Raw genomic sequence first — 22,034 nt, forward strand, 5'->3', positions numbered from 1 at the left:
TTAAAACAAAGGTTATAATAAGAGACAAAAATGGACCCAATAATCTCTCTTCTGGGTATTTATCTGAAGGAACCCAAAACATCACTTCAAGGGGACCTGTACATCCATATGTTCATTGCAGCATTATTTACCATAGCCAAGATGTGGAGGCAGCCTGGGTGTCCACTGATAGAAGAATGGATAAAGAGGATGTGGTACATGTATACAATGGATTATTGCTCGACCATAGAAGGGAATGGGTTCTTGCCATCTGTGGTGGCATGGATGGACCTGGAGGGTATTGTGCTGAGTGGAGTGTCAGACAGAGAAAGACAGATGCAATGGGATTTCACTTATATGTATAAGCTAAAGAACAAAATAAACAAACAAAACAGAAACACACTCACGGATACAGAGAACATTTTGATGGTTGCCAGACAGGAGAGGGGTTAAGGAGGTGGGTGAAAAAGAGGAAGGGATTAAGTACAAATTGATTGTTATGAAGTAGTCATGGGGATGTGGGGTGTGGCATAAGGATTATAGTCAGTAATATTGTAATAACCATGTATGGTGTCAAATGGATATTAGATTTATTGGGGTAATAGATGAGAGGGGGTTGTGGGCAGGGTGAAAAGGGTGAAGGGATTAAGAAGTACAAATTGGTAGTTACAAAATCGTCATAGAGATGTAAAGTGAAGCACAGGGAATATAGTCAATAGTATGGTAATAACTATGTATAGTACTAGGTGGGTACTAGACTAGTCAGAGGGATCATTTCTTAAATTATATAAATATCTAACAACTATACATACACCTGAAATTAATATAAAATAAAATTGAATGTCAAATGTAATTGAAAAAATTTAAAAAAGGGGGGGAAAGGGGTGATGGGTGATAAGGGATTCAAATTTCCAGGTATAAAACAAATAAGTCACAGGAATGTAATGTACAACACAGGGAATATAGTTAATAGTATTATGAAAGCATAGTACGGTGTCAGATGTGCTGGACTTATCATGGTGATCACTTCTTTAGGTATAGAAATGTTGAATAACTATGTTATACCCCTGAAACTAATATGATAGTGTAAGTTAGCTATATTTTTAGTAAAAAAATCTTAAAAATAAATAAATAAATAAGTAGCACTAAGGACATGACATTTTATGACCCCTGGGATGTGGCCACATCAACACATGAAAGAAAATGTAAATATACATACACATACTAGAAAAGAAGAAGGATTAAAAGTAGTATGAGTTAGACATTTAAGCTACAGATAGAAAAGGAACAACATAGAATATAGTAGGAAGTGATTAATAAAAACACTGGACCACCTATTCTTTTCTTTAAGAAACTTGTAAAGTACTAACCATGTGTTGAGTTGAATCAAGTAAAACTTAATGGAAAATTACATTCAAAATCGCTTGACTAGTCCTATGTGGGTTATGTTCTCACATGCATTTTTCATCACCATGAAACAGCTTGTGAATGTTACACTTTACCATCACCCTCCTGAGCCCAAGTTTTAAATAGAAATTTCAAAACCTATATTAAACTTCAGTATAAAATGATCTTCAATGAGGAAAATATTGTGTTCACAGTTCCACTCTAAATTATTTAAAATCAGAATGAGAAGTCTGCTTGCTTTTGTGCTCCTTTAAGAATAAATCCAATCTAAGTTGAAGAAAAAAGCAGCAGCAGAAATTATCTCTTTACTCATATTAGGATATAAACTACTACTGCGTATTTAGAGCAAGTAAGTACAAGACATAGTTACACAAAATTTGCAAGAGAATACTTTCTTTTCCTGGAAAGACATAAATAATTTCTAAAAATGATAGATTTCACTCTTCATAAATTGCCTGTGTAACAGAGATGATGTAATCATTTTGAGACACATTATATGAAATTTAGGAGTTGAAGAAATTGAATTGAGGAAATTAGAAAAACAAGTGGAATATTTTTTAAAACATACTCCATTTATCCACAAGAAAAATCAAGTAAGAGAAGATGCTAATGGCACAAAGTAGTATTTATCTAATTAAATGAATTTGGATGCATTAACTGCTATAGTTAAAATACATTCTATGAAAACTGTGAAGGCAGAAAATTAATATTTCACCACCTTTGGTGGTAATACAATCAATGTTATTTGTCCTGTGAAATGGATATATAAACATTATGAAAATACACTATAATTTACAGATCAGTCATGCTAGCAAGAATTGCATACAAGTCATGTAGCAAGAATTGCATACATGTAATGCCTTTATAAAAGTTGTTCTAGTATACAAAAGAATGAGCCAATGAAATAGGCCATGTCTACAACATAGTCTGAGCTGTAACAGCTAGATTCTTGCAAAGTTAACCTATTTTAAGTATGGAGTAAGATTCTGAACGGTAATTACTATTCATATAAATAAGGAATCCAAGTGCTAAGTTTTTAAAGAAGCAATAATAAAACCTTTCCTATCAAATGAGCAAAACTAAGAATAATTCAGAAGGAGAGATCCTCTTTTGTTTAATAATTAAAATTCAAGGCTTTGGTTTCTTTTTTTCCCTTGTAACTACATTAAGCCATCACATTTAAATACAGATGCTGGATCAAACCAGTATGTTGTCAATCCTAAACATTCTCTTTGGCTCGTTGACGTCAGGTGCATAGATGGATGGGAAACAGCTCTATGGGCCAACTGTCCCTGCCTTATCACTTTGCTACTTAGGGTGCAGGCTTGAGATAGCACTTTAGAGAACTGGAAACCCAGAGGGCTCATCAGCAATTATTAGTGGACACTAACTGCACAGACATGTGGAATTTAACGAGAAAATGTTAATACAGTTTTTTTAACAGAACAAAGGTACAGAGAACTGCCAATTGTCTGGACCAGTGGAGGTGAACATTGTCATGGATAATGAAAAACTGAAGACAATATTGGGGTTGAATGGTGTCTGCCACCCTGCCCTTACTAGCTCTAGTTCATTATTTGTGTAATCAACAAAAACAGCTAGCTAATATCAACTGTTTACTGTGTGCCAGGCTTTGAGCTAATCCCTTTAAATACATTACCTACATGTAATCCCTATGACACCACCCTGAGGTTGGTTCTATGCAAGCCTGAGACCTGAATGGGTTCGGCTATCTCCAGCTGCTCGCATGACAAAGTGACAACCGCAGCTGTGGCAGGCAGTAGTATTCAAAAGAGTCTCTAGCAGTGTGGTCAGACTAGAAAATATGTAATGAGCCCTCCAGCAGCAGCAGAGGGAAAGACGTGTTTCTATGGCTTCGTTACATGCAAGGTAAAAAGACTGTTGTATCACCTCACTGAGGCAAGAGCCTCACTATCTTTGTCTTTTAAAACTGTAGCAACAATGAAGCAATGATATCTGAGAACAAAAGAACATTTGCCAACTGTCATCACAATTCAAGTGACTGTATAAGTAGAAACAAACTGCAGCAACAGACTTCTGCCAGCTAGTATAGAGAAGGCTTTCTTCTGATGCTGTTTATTTAGAAGCAGTTTTAGTATAGCACATGTAAATTATAATCCATAGCAGATGAAATCAAAATGAGGGAAGCCCCCAGGTTCTTTCTTGGGCCTAAAGATAGGGAATCAACCCTGAAATGATAAGACATTTTTTCCACCATGCAGATGAAGATGATGAGCATGAGTCTTCACCTGAAACGTGATTATGGTTGGAGTATGTTCCATGGCAAAGAAACCCAAAACAATGAAGGAAATTCTTGAAAGGATCTCCTTATTTAAATATATCACAGTAGATGTGTTTGAAGAGCATGTTATTTTGGATGAACCAGTGGAAACTGGTCTTTATGTGGCTGTCTTATTTCTTTCCATTCTAAAGTTATAAAAGAATGGAGAGGGGAAACCCCTTTATCCTCTCTGATTATACAACAGTAATTGGATAATATTAAATAACATAGAAAACTAAAATTAAACTCACCTCCTCACAGATAGCTCATGCTAACATTTTGATATATTTCTTTCCAGCCCTTTCTTCTGTGTATATTTTTAAAAACATATTTAGTATTATAGTGTATATGTAATTTTATATTTAATTTTTTCACTAACTATATAAAAAGATTTTTTTCTCCATATCATCCTTCAAAACCAGATTTATAATGGTATTACAGTGTACCATCAAGTGGCTGTACTATAACATTTAACAAATATCCTAACAATTACATCGTTTCCAGTTTTCACTATTAAAAATAAGGTTATAGTGAATCCCTCCAATGTATATCTTTGTAACTCTAAGTTTTTTAAGATAAATTCTTGAATTATTGAATATTTTAATCCCTTATACTTTTGCCAAATAGGAAATGTCTGTCATTCCTCATATGTGTATTCATATTTTAGTTCTTAAGAATTTACTATTTGAATTTTAGATTTTACTTACTATGTTTGATAAATCAAACTGAAATATCAATTAAACTTAAGTATTACTTCACAGTAAAGTAGTACTTCATAGTAAAGTCCACTAATCAAAATTATTGTTACAGGTGTATCTGAAAATTTATAACCTAACACTCTGTGAATTAAGTGAATTTCTCACTGAGAACTACTATTTAAAAGATGTTTGTTGTTATAAATGTGTTCATGTTAAATTGTTCTTGTTACCAAAATATGTAGTCCACAGCTGTGTATAAGTCTCACTCTAGTTAGGTGTTTAAGAAGCATCTCCTTCAGCAAGGAGGGGATGGGCCATGTGGAGACCTTTTGGGCTCCCATAGCCTTTATTGATTGTCATTATTTCAAAGAGAAGCCAAGATCCTTTACAGACTGAAGTTCATCCAGAGAATATTAAAATTTCCTCATCCTTTAGGATAAAGTGTTCTCTCACTACCACATGGTTCTTTCTACAAAAACCATTCGCCTATAAAACAAGGTGCTATCTAAAGTCATATCCCACATGCTGTCTTTGGTAAGGAAAATGTTCCTCTTTCACAACAACAACAAAAGCAGGGAACTGACTGTTACTGAATTCTGTCAGGATGCTTCAAATCACAGAAACTGAGACTTCTTTGCAAGAGCAGAACTCTTCTAAAAGTATTTATAAAACTTGAAGGGTTTGTCATTTAAGTGGCCAAGTGATTCTTGGTACAGAGTACTTCTATTTTAATTTTTAAAACTAAGAGGAATTTTGGAATAAATCTTCTTGGACTGGAAAGAAGGAAAGGAAAGGGAGGGGAAGAGAGGGGGAAAAAAAGGAAGAGAGGAAGGGAGGGGAAAGAGGAAGGGGAAGAGAGAGAAAGAGAGAGAGAGAGAGAGAGAGAGAGAGAGAGAGAGAGAGAGAGAAGGAGGGAGGGAATTAGGAAGGAAGGAAAGAAAGAAGGAAGGAGATCTAAGATCCTTGAGTGGAATCAAAACTGGATTTTCTTTATCATTATTGTATTTGTGGAATCTTCCCATGGAGATCTAACTCCTACCCAAATGGAAGAGATATTAAATTATGCTTAAATCTGTCATCTACTGAAATCTCATTCTTAGAGGCAAGAATGTGTTTTTGAACTGTATTTTTATAAACTACATGAGTATACCTTTGTGTTCATTGTAATTATACCTTGGTATGGCTATAAGAATGTCCAATTTCACCTTGAATTCACTGAAAATTGATTTCAACCTTCAGACATAACCCTTTAAGACTGTTGATGGCCACATGAATTGCAGGAAAACCACAAGTTAAGAATCACTTCTCTATTACAATACACTATAATTGTGAGAGTGGGTGTGAGGGTAAGGTGGGAAGGCTTCCATTAGAACTACATGATCTCATTAAACAAGGATTTGAAGTGAAACCTGCTTTGGCTAATTTTTCTTCTGCCTTTGATCTCTATCAAAGGCTCTATCATCCCGCATTTCTAGCCCTATTAGACACAGCCACACAAAGGTAACTCATACTTGATGGGTGTGTTGGTAACAAAATATATCTAGATGCCACACAAAGGGACATGATGACAGCCTGACAAGGGGACTTGGTTCTATCTGGGAATTGTCTAGTCTCCACAAGAAGAAGGCAGGGCCAAGATGAGATCCCCAAGGACGACCATCTGAGAACTGAAGAAGAACTCTCATTTTCAAGTTTGCACCTTCTTCCCCTCCAGATTGGGCCTGCCTATCATGGGATGTAGATTTTTTCCGGTGATAGAAAAAGGTAAATTTTGAGGAATTTGTGGAATGTACAGAGGGCAGCAATCTCAATATGAATGTCTGGAAAATATGGTCTCTTTAAGCTTGGCTTTTGAAAACACAGCTCACTGAAATTCCTTCTAAACTGGGCCAGCAGGACAGGCAGTCTCCAAGAGCACTCCCAATTGTTCTGGCTGTTGAAGAGCACAGCTGGGTTGGAGGAGGTGGTAGGAAAAGGGGAGCGAAAGTTTGTCCTGTCAGTAACAGTATTAATCACTCAGGACCAGACCCTGGAAGAGTAGGCATGCAAAAAGTGTCTGAAATAAACAAAATCTGTCAAACACCTCTTGAAATATACCAATTTAAATAAAATCACACTCATTACATTTTGCCTGAATTTTAAAGTGCCACTATCTGGACAAAATCGAGAAGTATAGATGAGTGTGATGGTCACAAAGGTTAAGGCACTCTTGGTTCCTTGATTTTAGTCATGATCCTTTTTCTTTTTTCCCTTCTTCCACCTGCCCCCACCCCCACTCCAGTTCAAGCCGTTGTTTCTCAGTCTAGTTGTATAGGACACAGCTCCCTAGCCCATGCTGGTATTATGAGCCTTGCGCTCCTCCCAGCTGAGGCAATCGGTTGCCAGTCATCGGTCTGCCACTCCTAACAGCTCATGGCAGCTCTCGCCGGCTGCCAGCTGCTCCTGGCAGCCCAGCTCCAGGGAGAGCCGATGTTCACAGTCTTAGCTGTAGAGGGCGCAGCTCATTGGCCCAGGAAGGAATCAAGCCAGCGACCTCAGCATTAGGAGCACGGCGCTACAACCGCCTGAGCCAATGGGATGGCCCTAGTCATGATTCTAACACAGACAATGACCAGTATGTAAACAGCATAGTGATATACGAGGTCTGAGAATTAAGTTCCTGAACTTATTACAACAGTGTTACTAACCTTTTTTGATATCAGAGGGATTATTCATTATGAATTTTTACCAGCTAGACAAACAGTTAATCAATTTACTATTGGGAAGTGCTGAAAATACTGCGTGAAAAAGTTACATGACCTGAACTTTTTGCCAACAATTCATGGCTCTTGCATCATGACAATGCACCAGCTCACACAGTGAGTTGGATTGGAACACCCTCCCTACTCACTTGATCTGGCCCCCAATGACTTCTCTCTTTATCCAAAGATAAAGGAAATATTGAAAGAAAGACATTTTGATGACATTCAGGACATCAAGGGTAATACATGGCCATTCCAGAAAGAGTTCCAGAATTGCTTTGGAGGGTGGACTAGGCACTGGCATCAGTGCATAGCTTCCCAAGGGGAGGACTTCGAAGGTAACCGTAGTGATATTCAGCAATGAGGTGTGTAGCACTTTCTCTAGGATGAGTTTGCGAACTTAAGTGGCAGACCTCATATACACAGTTGGGAAGCTGTGATATTGTATAACAGTTTCTAACATAATATGTCCAAGAAACAGGAATGGCTGTCCTGCTTTCCTCACTAAAATAAGAGGCTGCAATGTCACACTTCTATTCAAGCTCTCCCTCCTCTTCTGCTGTAGTCTTGGAGCCTATTCACAATAATTAATATTTTCAAAGAAATAACAATAAAATAGAGAGAAATAACAATAAAATAGAGTATGACATTAATCCTGGTGGCCCTTGGGTAAAGGGACTTTTTTACACTTGATCTTAGCCAAAAGGCCGAGAAGCGATGTAAAGGGACTTTTCTGATGCCTATCCGACTTTAAAATTATTTGAGAATAACCAAACCTATGTCCATAAAATTCCAATGCCAGTGGATATAAAACGATCAAACCCATACATTGTTGGATGCAAAATTGTGTTACACAAGAAGTTTTCTCATCTCCATTTTCTGCCCAATGAAGAATCCAAAGAAAATTAGTCTTTCCATCAAAAAGAGTATCATAAAATACCTTTGCCCAACACAAAAAGAAGAATAAAAAAGCAGTAGGCAAAAAGGACTCAAAACAGAATACTGTAGTGTTAATTGAGAAATAGAGACTATTACCAGCTTAAGGAGGAAAGAGCAAAGAAATTTTTCCAGTAATGGAAGCAAAAACTCCTCAAATGAAAAGAAAGCAAAGCAATTTCCACACAATGTAATATAAATGATACATAAAAAAGGCATCGCAGAGTGCACCAGGAATTGGTAAACCCAATAATAATCTCAGAGGATCTAAAGGAAGTTAACAACAAAATAGGACAGAAACAGGAAATTTTTCCAGTTAAACATGATGGCTTTAACACATATATTTATCTCCTCCTATCACCGATTCATGCTAAAATGATAGTCAAGTTATAACACAAAAGGACAAACAGAATGAGTAAGGAGAAGACTGCAGATAAGATACCAACAAAACTTTGAAGATAGAAGACAAACGGCTGGGAGGTCACTAACTAGAACCATAACTAAAGACGTAAGCCATTACAAAATAAGTCAATTCATACTTCAGGATCTCAGAAACACACAAGAATTAGAGGCTGAACTTCAAGGAGGGGCTAAAAACAAAATGATTAGTTGGGGTGGGTTTAAGGAACAGGTGCTTTTTCCTGGACTCTCCTAACCAGGTGTACCCCTCTCCCTAATCCTGGCAGAGGTATATTCTCAGAAGAGGTTGAACCAGAAAGGCTCAGAAGTGGAACCAAGAACACAGTGGAAATCAAGGTGAAGAGTCACACTGAATAAAAACAAAGCACAAGAAAGTCTGCATAGACCTGGGAGGCCCTGAGCCCCTTCTTGATCATTTCAGAAAAATTAAAGCTAGGTTTACATATCCTAAAAACACAGGTTTGTAACTTCGCTTTGGGGGACCTACTTGGCCAAGAAAAAAGATGGAGCAATACTGACATCAGAAATGACTAGGTCTTCACCGAAATTCCCTACGCTAAGGCTGGCTAGTTGATAAGTACTGGTGGCCCAAAGAACTGCCACTCAACTTTTCAGTACATTACTCACAATGTGAACTGAGCCAACAGTTCTTTCCAAAAAGTCCCAACAGGCAAGGCGAGACCAAAACAAATAAACAGAAACAACTTAAAGGAAACTCAAGATAGTATATATATATATATATATATATATATATATATATATATATATATATACACACTCTTCAAAATTTTCCCAAATTAGATTTAGCATCCTCAGAAACATATAAAACAACATATTACTCATTGAAGAACAGATTTAGTTTTAAAAAGAACATTCCAAGAATAAGAAAGGGCTCTTGGAAATAAACGTTAGCGTCAATTAAAAATTTAGTTGAACATTAAAGTAAAAAAGAAAAAAACCCAGAAAACCAAAAACAAACCCATGAAGCAGAGAACACCAAAAATGAAATTAACAAATACAGAATAAAATAAGACATTCTCAAACTGAAAGAAATTAATTTCAAAATTGAAAAGATCTACTGAGTACCAAGAAAAAGGCGTACATCAGGAATAAAAAGAAAATCCTAGAAGGTCCCACAAAGAAAAACCACAGATCACAGAAAACGAATTAGGAATCATAATAGCCCAGGGCTTTAAATAACAATACTGGGATTTTCAGAACAAAGCTATGTTGAAAGGCTAAAAAAAATTACTTTCTAAACTGGAATCCTATACCTAGTCATATCATTAATCAAGTAATCAAATATGGCTAAAGACATAGTCATATGTGCAAGTAAATAAACCAAGAACAAGAAAGGTATGTAAGTAAACCAGAGCCTTCGTGTTTAACACAAAACGAAAGGACAAGCAAATTCTCAGGAAGATAGAGAAGGGAAGCCTCATTACAGCAGGCTGCAGGCTGGGAAATCAACCAGGCAAGACTGGGTTAGAAGGGTGGAGAATTGCAAGGCCATTCTGAAGGGCAAGAAAATCTGATAGGTGACATGATTCCCACTTGTGTCAGGAGTTTCATAGTTTTATCAAGTAGTCTGGGGCCTCAGTTTGTGATTAAAATTATATCAATGAATTACATTAATTATGAACAAATGAAAAGAGGAGGCAATTATGAGTAGGAAAATCAAGTTCAAGGAAGGAAACTTAACCATAGTACACTATGTGACCCTACTATGAACAGTATTTAAATGAGAATCAGATTATAAATGCTATATATTCAGCCAAAAAGTAAGGGAAATGTATTTGGAGATATGAATGTAACAGAGAAAATCCTCTCCTGATGTGTTCCTTTGTACCCTGTAAATCAGTGGTTATATCTAGAGGCTTGCTCAGATTCGGGTTTAATGCTATTGGTGCTTTTTGTATACTTTCACCAGGACATCATGTCTGGCTATCTCTCTTTTGGTGATGTTAGCAGGTATTGCGAATCACTGCCTACACGTATTAATGCATCAGGGGTTGCCAAATGGTGATTCTTAAATGTGTTGTTCTTTCTTGATTTATTAGTGGGATGACATCTAAAAGAAACTTCCCCGATCAATGACTAGATTACCATGTGGTAAACTGCATATAGGAATCACAGAAAATAAATGCTTAATCATTGGCTTTATTTACTAGTTTTCCACACTTATTCTTCTTTAAATTTATAAAGGTTTCTATTGGGTTTTGTATGTAAATTTTATATAACTTGCTGTTTGGCTAACTTTTCTCATTGCTGGTAGTATTTCCTTTGATTCTTTTAGACTTTCCAGATGTATTAAAAACCCGCCAACAAAGATAAGTTTACCTCCTTCTAGCTTGCTTTCATTATCTTTTCATAAAGATGTTATTCTGCTCCTTATTCTTTTTTCTTCATAGTTTTGTACGGCATTCAACCAGTAATTTTTCTTTTGGTTATTTTTAAGTAAAATGAATTTTTCTGTAGTTTAAGAAGAGAGGAGTACGATCCAGATAGCTTTTCAAGCTTCACGGAACAAAGTTCTTTACCCTGTTTTCATGAAGTTACAAAAAAGCCAATCTAGCACACACTATCTTCCCCCATCTGTTTCTCTCCAACACTTCAGCCTGGACCCTCTATTTCCTCTGCCCCTGTTGAATCTACCATGCACAGTAGTCTACTCTAGCACTTTCTATTCAGTGAAGGGCTTTGGCCGTAAAGGTGCTTCAGATGGACAGACGTCTGGAGAAGTCACAGGAGAAAGAGCAACAGACCACTCCAATAGCAGTAGACCATCCATGGTCTCCTGGCACCCCTCCACTCACAGGAGCCATCAAAGTCCCCTCCCAGCTGATGCCACTGTCCTAAGAATGGCCCAGCAAGCTGCCACGTGGAGATTCCTGGCTCTGAGGACTCCCTGGTCCCTGTGCTTTCCCTGAGCTTCCCGCATCACACTGTCAGATACCATGCAACTTTAAAAGTTGTTCAGGATCTGTTCCCTTCACTCCTATGTCAAGGTTCATGAAGACACCTTGTGACCTTGTTGTCAATGTTATCCATTGGTTTTGGTTTTACTATCCTTGTTCTTCCATCTAATTACATGAGAAGTTTCAAATCCTATGCTACTACCATCCTCTTAGAATCCTTTCCTCTTTGATCTTTCAAGCTATGTTCAAGCATTACTTTAATAAACAATAAATTTAACTTTAAAGATAGAGATACAGAGAGTATCAGATGTCTCAACTTTCTTGGTAAGGATTTTAACTAATTCCTTATTAGAAATTCAAAATAATACTGAAATGCCATTATACTAGGTTGTACACACTGACTTTCAAAACTACATGACCCTCAGGAGCAACAAGCGTACCCAGCACCTACGTCTTGGTTTCTAAATACCATTTTCTTATAAAAGGAACCAAGGCTCTTTGGAGAAATGACCGATTCTACATCTAGAGCTGAGAAAAGACAATATAAGCCAAGAGTGTCTTGTGAAACCAGAAAATAAGGAAGTGCTCAAAAAACAAAAGGATGAACACATCTCAAAAGGACAAAGAGCTCCCAGTGGCTGAAGCAGGAACAATGGAGCAACAAGGGAAATAACGCACTAGTAGATTATAACCACTATTGCACATAAAATACAGGACGACTAGTTAAATTTAAATTTCACTTAAAGAGTATAATATTTTACTCTATTAATATTATTAAAGAGAATAATATATTAATATTATTATAATATTATTAAATTAATATTAATATTATTAAATTAATATTAATAATATTATTAAAGAGAATAATATATTAATATTATTAAAGAGAATAATATTTTAGTTTAAGTATGCCTCATTGCAATATCCGAAAATGCCAATTTCTACATATCATGTATAGATTGATATATAAGATAATTATACAGTAAAAAATATACAATTCTCTTTCAATAATATAAGCTTAATCATTTTCAACGACTCCTTTCATTTCTTCTAAATGATACGAAATCTAAAGGTTCTCCCAGAAGCTAGTGATTTATCTGTGACCTCGGTGGATGTTACCTTGCAATCACAGACAAGATTATGGAAACAAGTATGGTGAAAACCAGATAATCAATTCTCTTCACAAATGTTGCATTAATAATATTTATTTCTGCTTCACAAAATGTGACACAAAATTTATTCAGTGTCATACAGTTTAATTAAATTGAAGTGTCAATACTCTTCTAGAAGTTGACATTTCTTGCTCTATTTTGGCTCTCATGGAATTTAATATTTAAAATTTGTGTTAATATTTAAAATGGCAGGTGTTTCGTAGCAAGATGACAGAATCAAAATTCTATTAGCATTCTCTTCTTACCTTTTCAACTCTTAGAACATCTATTCCAAAGGTTCTTAAGTATAAGTTAAATCTGAAAATTACTTAATTTGAAAAGATCATAAGAATTTTTTTACAATGTCAAGTGCAGGCCAGCCTTGGAAATAGAGGAGTTTCAGTAAAACTTTTACAGTCAAAAAGCAGCAATCACCTCAGATCTTAATACAACCTTAGGTTAAAATGCAAGACTTGACATAGTTTAAATTTAGATGTAGTTTGAGTTTAGAAAATTCCATTAAAATAAAAAGGATTTCTCTTTAAGAAGATTTGATCCTTAACTCTTAAAGTTTAAAATATTTACAGTGAAAACAAACTGGAATCAGACAAGTGAACATATTTTAACATTCTTTGTGAACTTGCCAAATTCAAAACTATCCTTACTGCCTGCAAGCACAGCGAAGTTCAATGTCCTCACCAAGGGTGTGAAATACCCAAGAATTTTTAATCATAAATTCCTCTAACAGGAAACAACTAGAAAAACAAATGGTTTTTCCAAAAATAAATTGAACCATTTCTAATTTGCTCACTGGGTGCTTATGAATAAAGAGTGTGCATACAATTTGCTCGAGCACACTCTCTTCCAAAACATTAAACCACCCTGGGAGAGAAAGCAGCATAATGCAAGGATAAAGCCACCTGCCCTCTTCCAGCACAGCATGCGGCTCGTCTGAGAGCTACTCCTTCTGTTTAGCCACTGATAAGGGAGAAGCTGCACTTACCGAGCTGGGGCTGGAGTGCCGCCTAACTTTAGGAGACTCTTTGCCAGTGGAGGAGGTCTTAAAATTAATGCAAGCATTGTTCTCCGAATGCACCCTCTTTACTTGATTAGTTGGTTTCTCAAATGGGTCAAAAGTGCTCTGTGTCCTCTGAACCCTGACTTTTTTATCCTCAGGAATTGTGTCCAGGGGTTTGATCACTGAGTCCATTCCCTGGCAGTTCCGTGTAGACATCTTTGTGACACATATCTGGGAATAAAAAAAAAGAAAGAAAGAAAGAAATTGAGATCAGAATTCTCCCCTCAAACTTTAATATCAAAAACATGCAGATTTGGAGGCTCTCGCGTTTCTGAGACCCGCAAGTTGAGAGCTTCTTTGCGCCCAGGGGACTGCGCCTGGCGTCTGCGCGGGCGTAACCATGCCACAAAACGAACATATTGAGTTACACCGTAAGCGCTATGGATATCGTTTGGATTACCATGAGAAAAAGAGAAAGAAGGAAGGTCGAGAGGCTCATGAACGTTCAAAGAAGGCAAAAAAGATGATTGGTCTCAAAGCTAAACTCTACCATAAACAGCGCCATGCTGAGAAAATACAGATGAAAAAGACTATCAAGATGCATGAAAAGAGAAACACCAAACAAAAGGATGATGAAAAGACTCCACAAGGAGCAGTACCTGCCTATCTACTGGACAGAGAGGGACAGTCCCGAGCTAAAGTACTTTCCAATATGATTAAACAAAAACGTAAAGAAAAAGCGGGAAAATGGGAAGTTCCTCTGCCCAAAGTTCGTGCCCAGGGAGAAACAGAGGTATTAAAAGTTATTCGAACAGGGAAGAGAAAGAAGAAAGCATGGAAGAGGATGGTTACTAAAGTCTGCTTTGTTGGAGATGGATTTACTCGAAAACCACCTAAATATGAAAGATTCATTAGGCCAATGGGCTTACGTTTCAAGAAGGCACATGTAACACATCCTGAACTGAAAGCTACCTTTTGCCTGCCAATCCTTGGTGTAAAAAAGAATCCCTCATCCCCACTTTATACAACTCTGGGTGTTATTACCAAAGGTACAGTCATTGAGGTGAACGTGAGCGAGTTGGGCCTTGTGACACAAGGAGGCAAAGTTATTTGGGGAAAATATGCCCAGGTTACCAACAATCCTGAAAATGATGGATGCATAAATGCAGTCTTACTGGTTTGACAGCAGTTCATACAAGTAACTCCTTATAATTATTGAAGATTATACATCAATCAAGAAAACCACCTTTACTGTGATGTTTCTGAGTACCAAACAGCTTACATGTCTGCAGTCAAGAGAACTATTTATTCTATTGTAAAGAACATTAAAATGGCCCAATTTAAAAAAAAAAAAAAAAAAAAAAAAAAAAAAAAAAAAAACATGCAGATTTGTTATTCTAGAAAGCATTCCACTTTTAATTCCAGGAAAGACCCAAAAGGCCACATTCTAAAAGCTACACCAGCTTCAATCACAGTCTGAAATGTTCCTCATAATCATTCTGCTTATATTCACTTAGGGCTGATAGTATAAATACTATCCCTTTAAAACAGGAAACTTAAGAGCTGGAAATCTAGTGTCCTAAGGTTCTTGAACTCTAACATGTTTTACTATCTGACTGCAAGTGGCACTATTTTCTGAATCACTAAGAAGTTGGATAACTTAATAAAAGTGAAAAAAAAATCAGTTGAGCTAAATCAGATGAGCATTTTGACTGATGGGTCATCATGGAAGCAGCTAGAAAAGAACACAGGCTAGAAAAGAAGATCATTATGTTCTTCAAAAGTTTAAATATGTTTAAAACCTGTCCCCATCTTGAATTAATCTCCAAACTGGAATACAGTATATCAAAAAAATAAATGGTTAGAGATGTTGAAAATTATAAAAAAAATGTTTTTTCATACCAAAACTAGTGGATGAAAGGAATAATACTGTAAAAGAAAAACACTGAATGACAGTTATTTCAAAATGTCATTTACATTACTGAGCAAGACCCTTATTTCCTTCCTAACTTCACTCATTCTCTTCCTGCACACCCTGCTCCACTCTCTCATTTTAGTCTGACTTTTGCTCCTTGTTTTCTACTTTATGTTCTAACCCTTTCATTCTCCCTATCCCCCAGAGACTTTGTTGTTCTTATTAAATAATGTCATGGCCTCTAGCTTGTCTGTAAAGCTAGGTAACTTCATTATTCTCACTAGAGAAAAGATAACTCTTTAAAATCAAAGAAATTGATTTTAAAGTTTTTATTCTTCTTGTGAAAAGATTCCACATCCCTATTTTAAAAGGCAGGAAAACAGAAGATATTTAAGAAAATCCTATATTGTTAAAGTAAAAATATAAAGTGCCTGGGTAATATACATAGGACGATTCCATATGGGGAATAAATACATCTATGCGTACAAATAGATATTGATAGAAACAGATATACATGCAGACAGATACAGACATAAATATAGATGTGCATGTGTATGTATGAGCACAGTGAAATATAAGAAAGGAAACACACCAAACTGTGTGTGCTTTAGCAGCAACTGTATCCTAAGAGTGTAGCTCAACTACAAAGCACAGATTTGATTCTGATAAGTCAAATGAGGAGGATATCATCATACTTTATCAGATCAGAAAATAGTTGAAGATGTGTTTAAAAGACTCAAGGCAGAGTCCTTTACTCATGATCAAAAACTCACCATTTATCACAAGGAGATGAGATGCACTCAATATTTTCAAGGGTGTATGTGTTATTCTTACAGGTGTGAAAGCAGCACGCAATAGATGTGATATGGATGTGAAACCACCCACATCACTGAAGCAACTGAATTATAATTATAATATATAAACACATGGGCCTGAGAAGCCAATGAACCCCAAGCACAAGAAATATAAAGCAAATGACACAAAGGCACATCAATATCAAGTTGCTTAAAACCAGTGATAAAGAAAATATCGTAAAGATGCAGAGGGGAAAAAGAAGTACTTTAAAAGGTAAGTATGACAGCAAATATTCAGAAATTAAATAATACAAAAAGGAAATTAGGAAGTATCTGGAGCTAAATGAAAATAATAACACAAAATATCAAAATGGCAGGATGCAGCTAAAGTAGTACTTTAACTGTAAAAAAATTTATAGTACTAAATGCACATAGTAGAAAAGAAGGTCTCAAAGCAATGAGATTAGACCTTAAAATACTAGGGGAAAAAAACTACAACTGAAACCCAAACTAAGCAGAAGAATGAAAATAATGAATAAATATCAGAGTGGAAATAAATGAAATAGAAAATAGAAAACAATAAAGAAAATCACTGAAAACAAAAGCTGATTTTCAAAGATTTAAAAAAAAAAAAAAGATAAACCTCTAGCCAGACTGATAAGGACAAAAAGATAAAAAACACAGAATGCCAATTTCAGAAATGAAAGATATGACATCACTATAGATTCTACAGATATTATGAAGAACATTATGCCAATAAATTCAAGAACTTAGATGAAACAAATTCCTTGAAAGACAAAAACTACCAAAGCTCACAGACAAAAACTGAAAACCTGAATAGGCCTATGTCTATTAAGGAAATTAAATTTGTAGCCAAAAACCTTATCACAAAGAAAATTCCAGGGCCGGACAGCACCCCTGGTAAAGTAAACAAAACAATTAAGAAAGAAATATTAGGGTTAGTAATTGCAGTTTAGAAGATTAAAAATAATTGTAAAAACCACAATTACTTTTGCACCAACCTAATAATACCAATTCTACAGACACTCTTCCAAAAAAATTGAAGAGAGGGGAAATACTTCTGAACTTATTATATGAAGCCGACATCATTCCCACACCAAAACCAGATAAAAACATTAGAAGAAAACTACAGATCAATTTCTGTCATAAATATAGATACAAAAATTACTGGTATATTTTTAACAAATTGAATCCAATAATATATAAAAAAAGATAATTAAATCATGAAAACATAGTATTAATCCCAAGAAGGCAAGGTTAACATTCAAAAATGTATAATTCATTATTTTAATATACAATGATAGGAAGTCTCTCCAATGGCCCCCAGTGGTGGCCACTTCCACATCGTCACACTCTTATTTTGTCACCAGATCTTGAGTATGGGCTGCCTTTGTTGACTTGTATCCAATACATAGTCTAGGGCAGAAATTATGGAATATCCCTTGTGAGAAAAGATTATAAAAGACCACAGCATCTGTATTGGTATTCTCTGACTTTCAGTTCTTCTATCTTAGGTCACTGGCTGAGGAAAGCCAGCTATCACAGCATAAAGCAGCCCTGCAGAGAGGACCATGTGCAGAAGGACTGAGGCCTGTAAACAACCACAAGAGTTAGTTATGCTTTCAAGTTCGACCCCAGTCCTGCCCTTCTGCAAGCCCTAGAACTTCATGAGAGACCGTGAGCCAGAGGCACGCAGCTAAGGAGCAGCTAGATTCTAGACCCACAGAAAATGGGAGATAAAAAAATACTTGCTGTTTTTAGATGCTAAGTTTTGGGGTAGTTTTTTATACAGCAATAGATAAGTAACACACAGGTCTTTTTTAAAATCATGATTATTTCAGTAGACTCAGAAACAGCATTTGACAAAATCCAGTACCCACTTATGATAAAAACTCAACAAATTAAAAATAGAAGGAAACATCCTCAACTTGATAAAGGGCATCTACAAAAAACTACTGCTAACATAAAAATTAATGATGAAGAAATAAATGCCTTTCTTCTAAGAACAGGAACAAATCAAGGATGTTCACTCTCATCACTTTGATTGAACATTATAAGTCTAGACAATGCTAAAAGGCAAGAAGAAAGAAATCAAAAGCATTCACATTGGAAAGGAAGAAATAAAAGAGACTTTACTCACAGCATACCATTATAATCTATGTAAAAATCCAATAAAATCTATCCCCAAAAAAGCCACGAGAATAAGTTTATCAAAGGTGCAAGACACAAGGTCAACATGCAAAAATCATTCATATTTCTAGATACTGGCAACAATCAGAAATTTAAATATAAAAAAACACACTATTTTCAACAGCTTCAAACAATATAAAATATTTAGTGATAAATCTAACAAAATGTGGGCAAAATCTACATTCAGAAACTACAAAACATGGCTGAAAGAAGCAAAAACTAAAGAATAAAAAACAAAATAGAGGAACCGATTCACGGATTTTTTTCATTTTACTGTGACACTTTCAGGAAGAAGCTAATCTCTATATGTTTCAGCCATAAAATATTGTTTCTTACTTAAAAGGAGATTTACATATACATATGTAAATCAAAATGATGTGATAAATATGTATAAAGTGATAATATAAGAAAATATAAAAGGGGAATTGAATTGATACATAGATAATGGAAAAATGGTAACCATGTTTGAACTCCAGCTCTGTCCCTGGAAGTAGCACCAGGAAGCATAAATTCCATAGAAATATCTCTTGGTTTTGCCAGGAAAAATACAGTACTTTGTATTCAACCCTACATTCTATTTTTTATTCAGGATCTTTGAACTATCTTAGTAAAATAGTCTTTATTAGATAGAATACTCTTTTTTTCTACATTTATAGGGAAATTTTTTTCTAGATATATGAAGGAAAATATACTATGAAATATAAATTTGTAGCACATGTATGGCACATAATATTAGCAAGGGCTAAATCACAAATGTCACTTCAACATGTCAGCAGAGAAAAGAAGAGCTGGAAGGGACCATCATAGAAAAGAATGAATTTAATTCCTAACCAGTTCATGCAATCATATAAACTCATATAAACCTTTCATTTACTGCCCTTCATGCTACCAATTCTGACAAAACCAAGACTCACAAGGTTGTTAAATTTAGAAGACAGACATACTACAATTGGAAAGTTTGACAACTGAGTCTATACAATTTAAGCAAGAGAAATTGTTACAGAATCTACTACAAGTAAAGCCTTCCTACGTCCCTCATGCTTTACACTAGGGCCCAACATTAATGTTTTCAGTCAGATAGCCTCTCATTTAATGGATCTGACTATATTATAGCACACTTGATAATTGTTAAAATCAGTACAAACATGCAACTGTGGAAAACCAGCTTCTCTAAGGTATTTTACCACTAAGACAGAAGAGTGGCAGCCTATGCCTAATTTTTAAGAGGAGAAAGTATTTCAACAAAATATTCTAAACTTAAAATAATTTCCCACAAGCATTTTTAAGCATTTCACATTTATCAGTTTTGTCATCTACTAGCAAATGACAAAATACAAGTAGAAAAGAATCATTAACAAAAAATAAACTTCTTGGACACAGTATCCTTATGTGGTAACATGCCTATGGTAGTGATTTTACTACAGTCACATGTTTCAACATACTTCTTGCTACTTAGTTCCTAGTTCATATGATAATTTTAAAATATACCAATATCCCACAAGGGTTTGCAGAGTACTATGTGTTCCAGACACCCCATCTGCAGAACACATTTGAGACTCAGTATGTTCTTTGTCCAGTGCAGTGCAGGCAAGAATGCTGTCGACATTATTACACTCTTTCCTATAGACCCTTGTTCAGTGCCTAGCACACCGTAAATCTCAATAAGATTCCATCAAATTAATAAATCAGATTGAAGAAGAGTCATTCAAGTAAGTAGTCATTGTGCTCTCTTGCTAAAAAGAGCTGAAGCTCTGAAACATTAATTACCCAAAACCTACTGTCAAAAAACAGCAGTCTTGACACAAAACTAATAAACGTGCATGCATAAAATGCTATTATCAAAAGTAAGATTTTTAAAAATTTATTGCAGTGACAATTGTTAGTGAAATTACATAGATTTCAGGTGTACAATTCTGTATTACATCATCTATGAATCCCATTGTGTGATCACCACCCAGAGTCAGTTCTCCTTCCATCACCACATATTTGATCCCCCTTACCCTCATCTCCCACACCCCAGCCCCCTTACCCTCTGGTAACCAATAAACTATTGTCTGTGTCTATGAGTTTTTGTTTCTCATTTGTTTGTCTTGTTCTTTTGTTGTTTCCAGTTTATATACCACATATCAGTGAAATCATATGGTTCTCTGCTTTTTCTGTCTGACTTATTTCACTTAGAATTATATTCTCAAGATCCATCCATGTTGTCACAAATGGTCCTATATCATCTTTTCTTACCGCCGAATAGTATTCCATTGTGTATATATACCACAACTTTATCCATTCATCTATCGAAGGACATTTTGGTTGTTTCCATATCTTGGCCACCGTAAACAACGCTGCAATGAACATTGGAGCACACATGTCTTTATGGATAAATGTTTTCAGATATTTTGGGTAGATACCCAGGAGAGGGATTGCTGGGTTATATGGTAATTCTATTCATAATTTTTTGAGGAACCTCCACACTGCCTTCCATAACAGCTGCAACAGTCTGCATTCCCACCAACAGTACATGAGGGTTCCTTTTTCTCCACAGTCTCTCCAACACTTGTTATTATTTGTCTTGTTGATAATAGCCATTCTGACTGGGGTGAGGTGATATCTCATTGTGGTTTTTATTTGCATTTCTCTGATGATTAGTGATGTTGAGCATTTTTTCATATGTTTATTTGCCATTTGTCCTCTTTGGAGAAATGTCTCTTCAGGTCCTCTGCCCATTTTTCAATTGGGTTGTTTGTTTTTTTGTTGTTGAGTTGCATGAGTTCCTTGTATATTTTGGATATTAGCCCCTTATCGGAGGCACCGTTTGCAAAAATCTTCGCCCATTCAGTTCGTTGCCTCTTTCTTTTGTCGATGATTTCTTTTGCTATACAGAAGCTTTTAAGTTTCATATAGACCCATTGGTTTATTTTAGCTTTTACTTCCCTTGCCTTTGGACTCAAATTCATAAAATGCTCTTTGAACCCAAGGTCCATAAGTTTACTACCTTTGTTTTCTTCTATGCAGTTTATTGTGTCAGGTTTTATACTTAATTAAATCTTTGATCAATTTTGAATTAATTTTGATACATGGTGACAGATAACAGTCCAGTTTCATTCTTTTGCACGTGGCTATCCAATTCTCTCAGCACCATTTATTGAAGAGGCTGTCTTTTCTAAATAGTATGTTTTTTGCTTCTTTGTCAAAAATTATCTGTAGATGTTTATGTGGTTTTATTTCTGGGTTCTCAATTCTATTCCATTGGTCTATGTGTCTGTTTTTCTGCCAATACCATGCTGTTTTGATTATTGTAGCCCTGTAGTACAAGCTAAAATCAGGCAGTGTGATACCTCCAGCATTGTTCTTTTTTCTTAAGATTGCTTTTGCTATTCGGGGTCTTTTGTGGTTCCAAACAAACCTGATGATTATTTGTTCTATTTCTTTAAAAAATGCCATTGGGATTCTGATGGGGATTGCATTAAATCTGTATATTGCTTTGGGTTGGTTATACAGCCATTTTAACTATGTTGATTCTTCCAATCCATGAGCACAGAATGTCTTT

At 35.6% G+C, this 22,034-nt stretch overlaps 2 protein-coding genes across 4 annotated transcripts in view; one reads left to right on the forward strand and one right to left on the reverse strand.

Moving 5' to 3' along the window:
- The window catches only part of CDK14 (cyclin dependent kinase 14), a 563,325-nt gene that overhangs the window by 410,550 nt on the left and 130,741 nt on the right, over positions 1 to 22,034 (reverse strand). For all 3 annotated transcript variants that reach the window (XM_081079441.1, XM_081079443.1, XM_081079442.1), the window contains one exon: positions 13,556 to 13,801. In XM_081079441.1, the coding sequence (XP_080935567.1) occupies positions 13,556 to 13,801 (246 nt within the window). The remainder of the gene's footprint in view (positions 1 to 13,555; positions 13,802 to 22,034) is intronic.
- Positions 13,894 to 14,906, forward strand: LOC308510319 (ribosome biogenesis protein NSA2 homolog). Its single transcript, XM_081079506.1, has one exon. The coding sequence runs from the start codon at positions 13,971 to 13,973 to the stop codon at positions 14,751 to 14,753; it is 783 nt and encodes a 260-aa protein (XP_080935632.1). The 5' UTR covers positions 13,894 to 13,970; the 3' UTR covers positions 14,754 to 14,906.

This window comes from Rhinolophus hipposideros, assembly GCF_964194185.1.
Source record: "Rhinolophus hipposideros genome assembly, chromosome: 18".
NCBI lineage: Eukaryota > Metazoa > Chordata > Mammalia > Chiroptera > Rhinolophidae > Rhinolophus > Rhinolophus hipposideros.

Excerpts from the sequence above, each read along its gene's own strand:
- LOC308510319 (XM_081079506.1), top strand. The coding sequence starts at position 13,971 with ATGCCACAAAACGAACATATTGAGTTACACCGTAAGCGCTATGGATAT.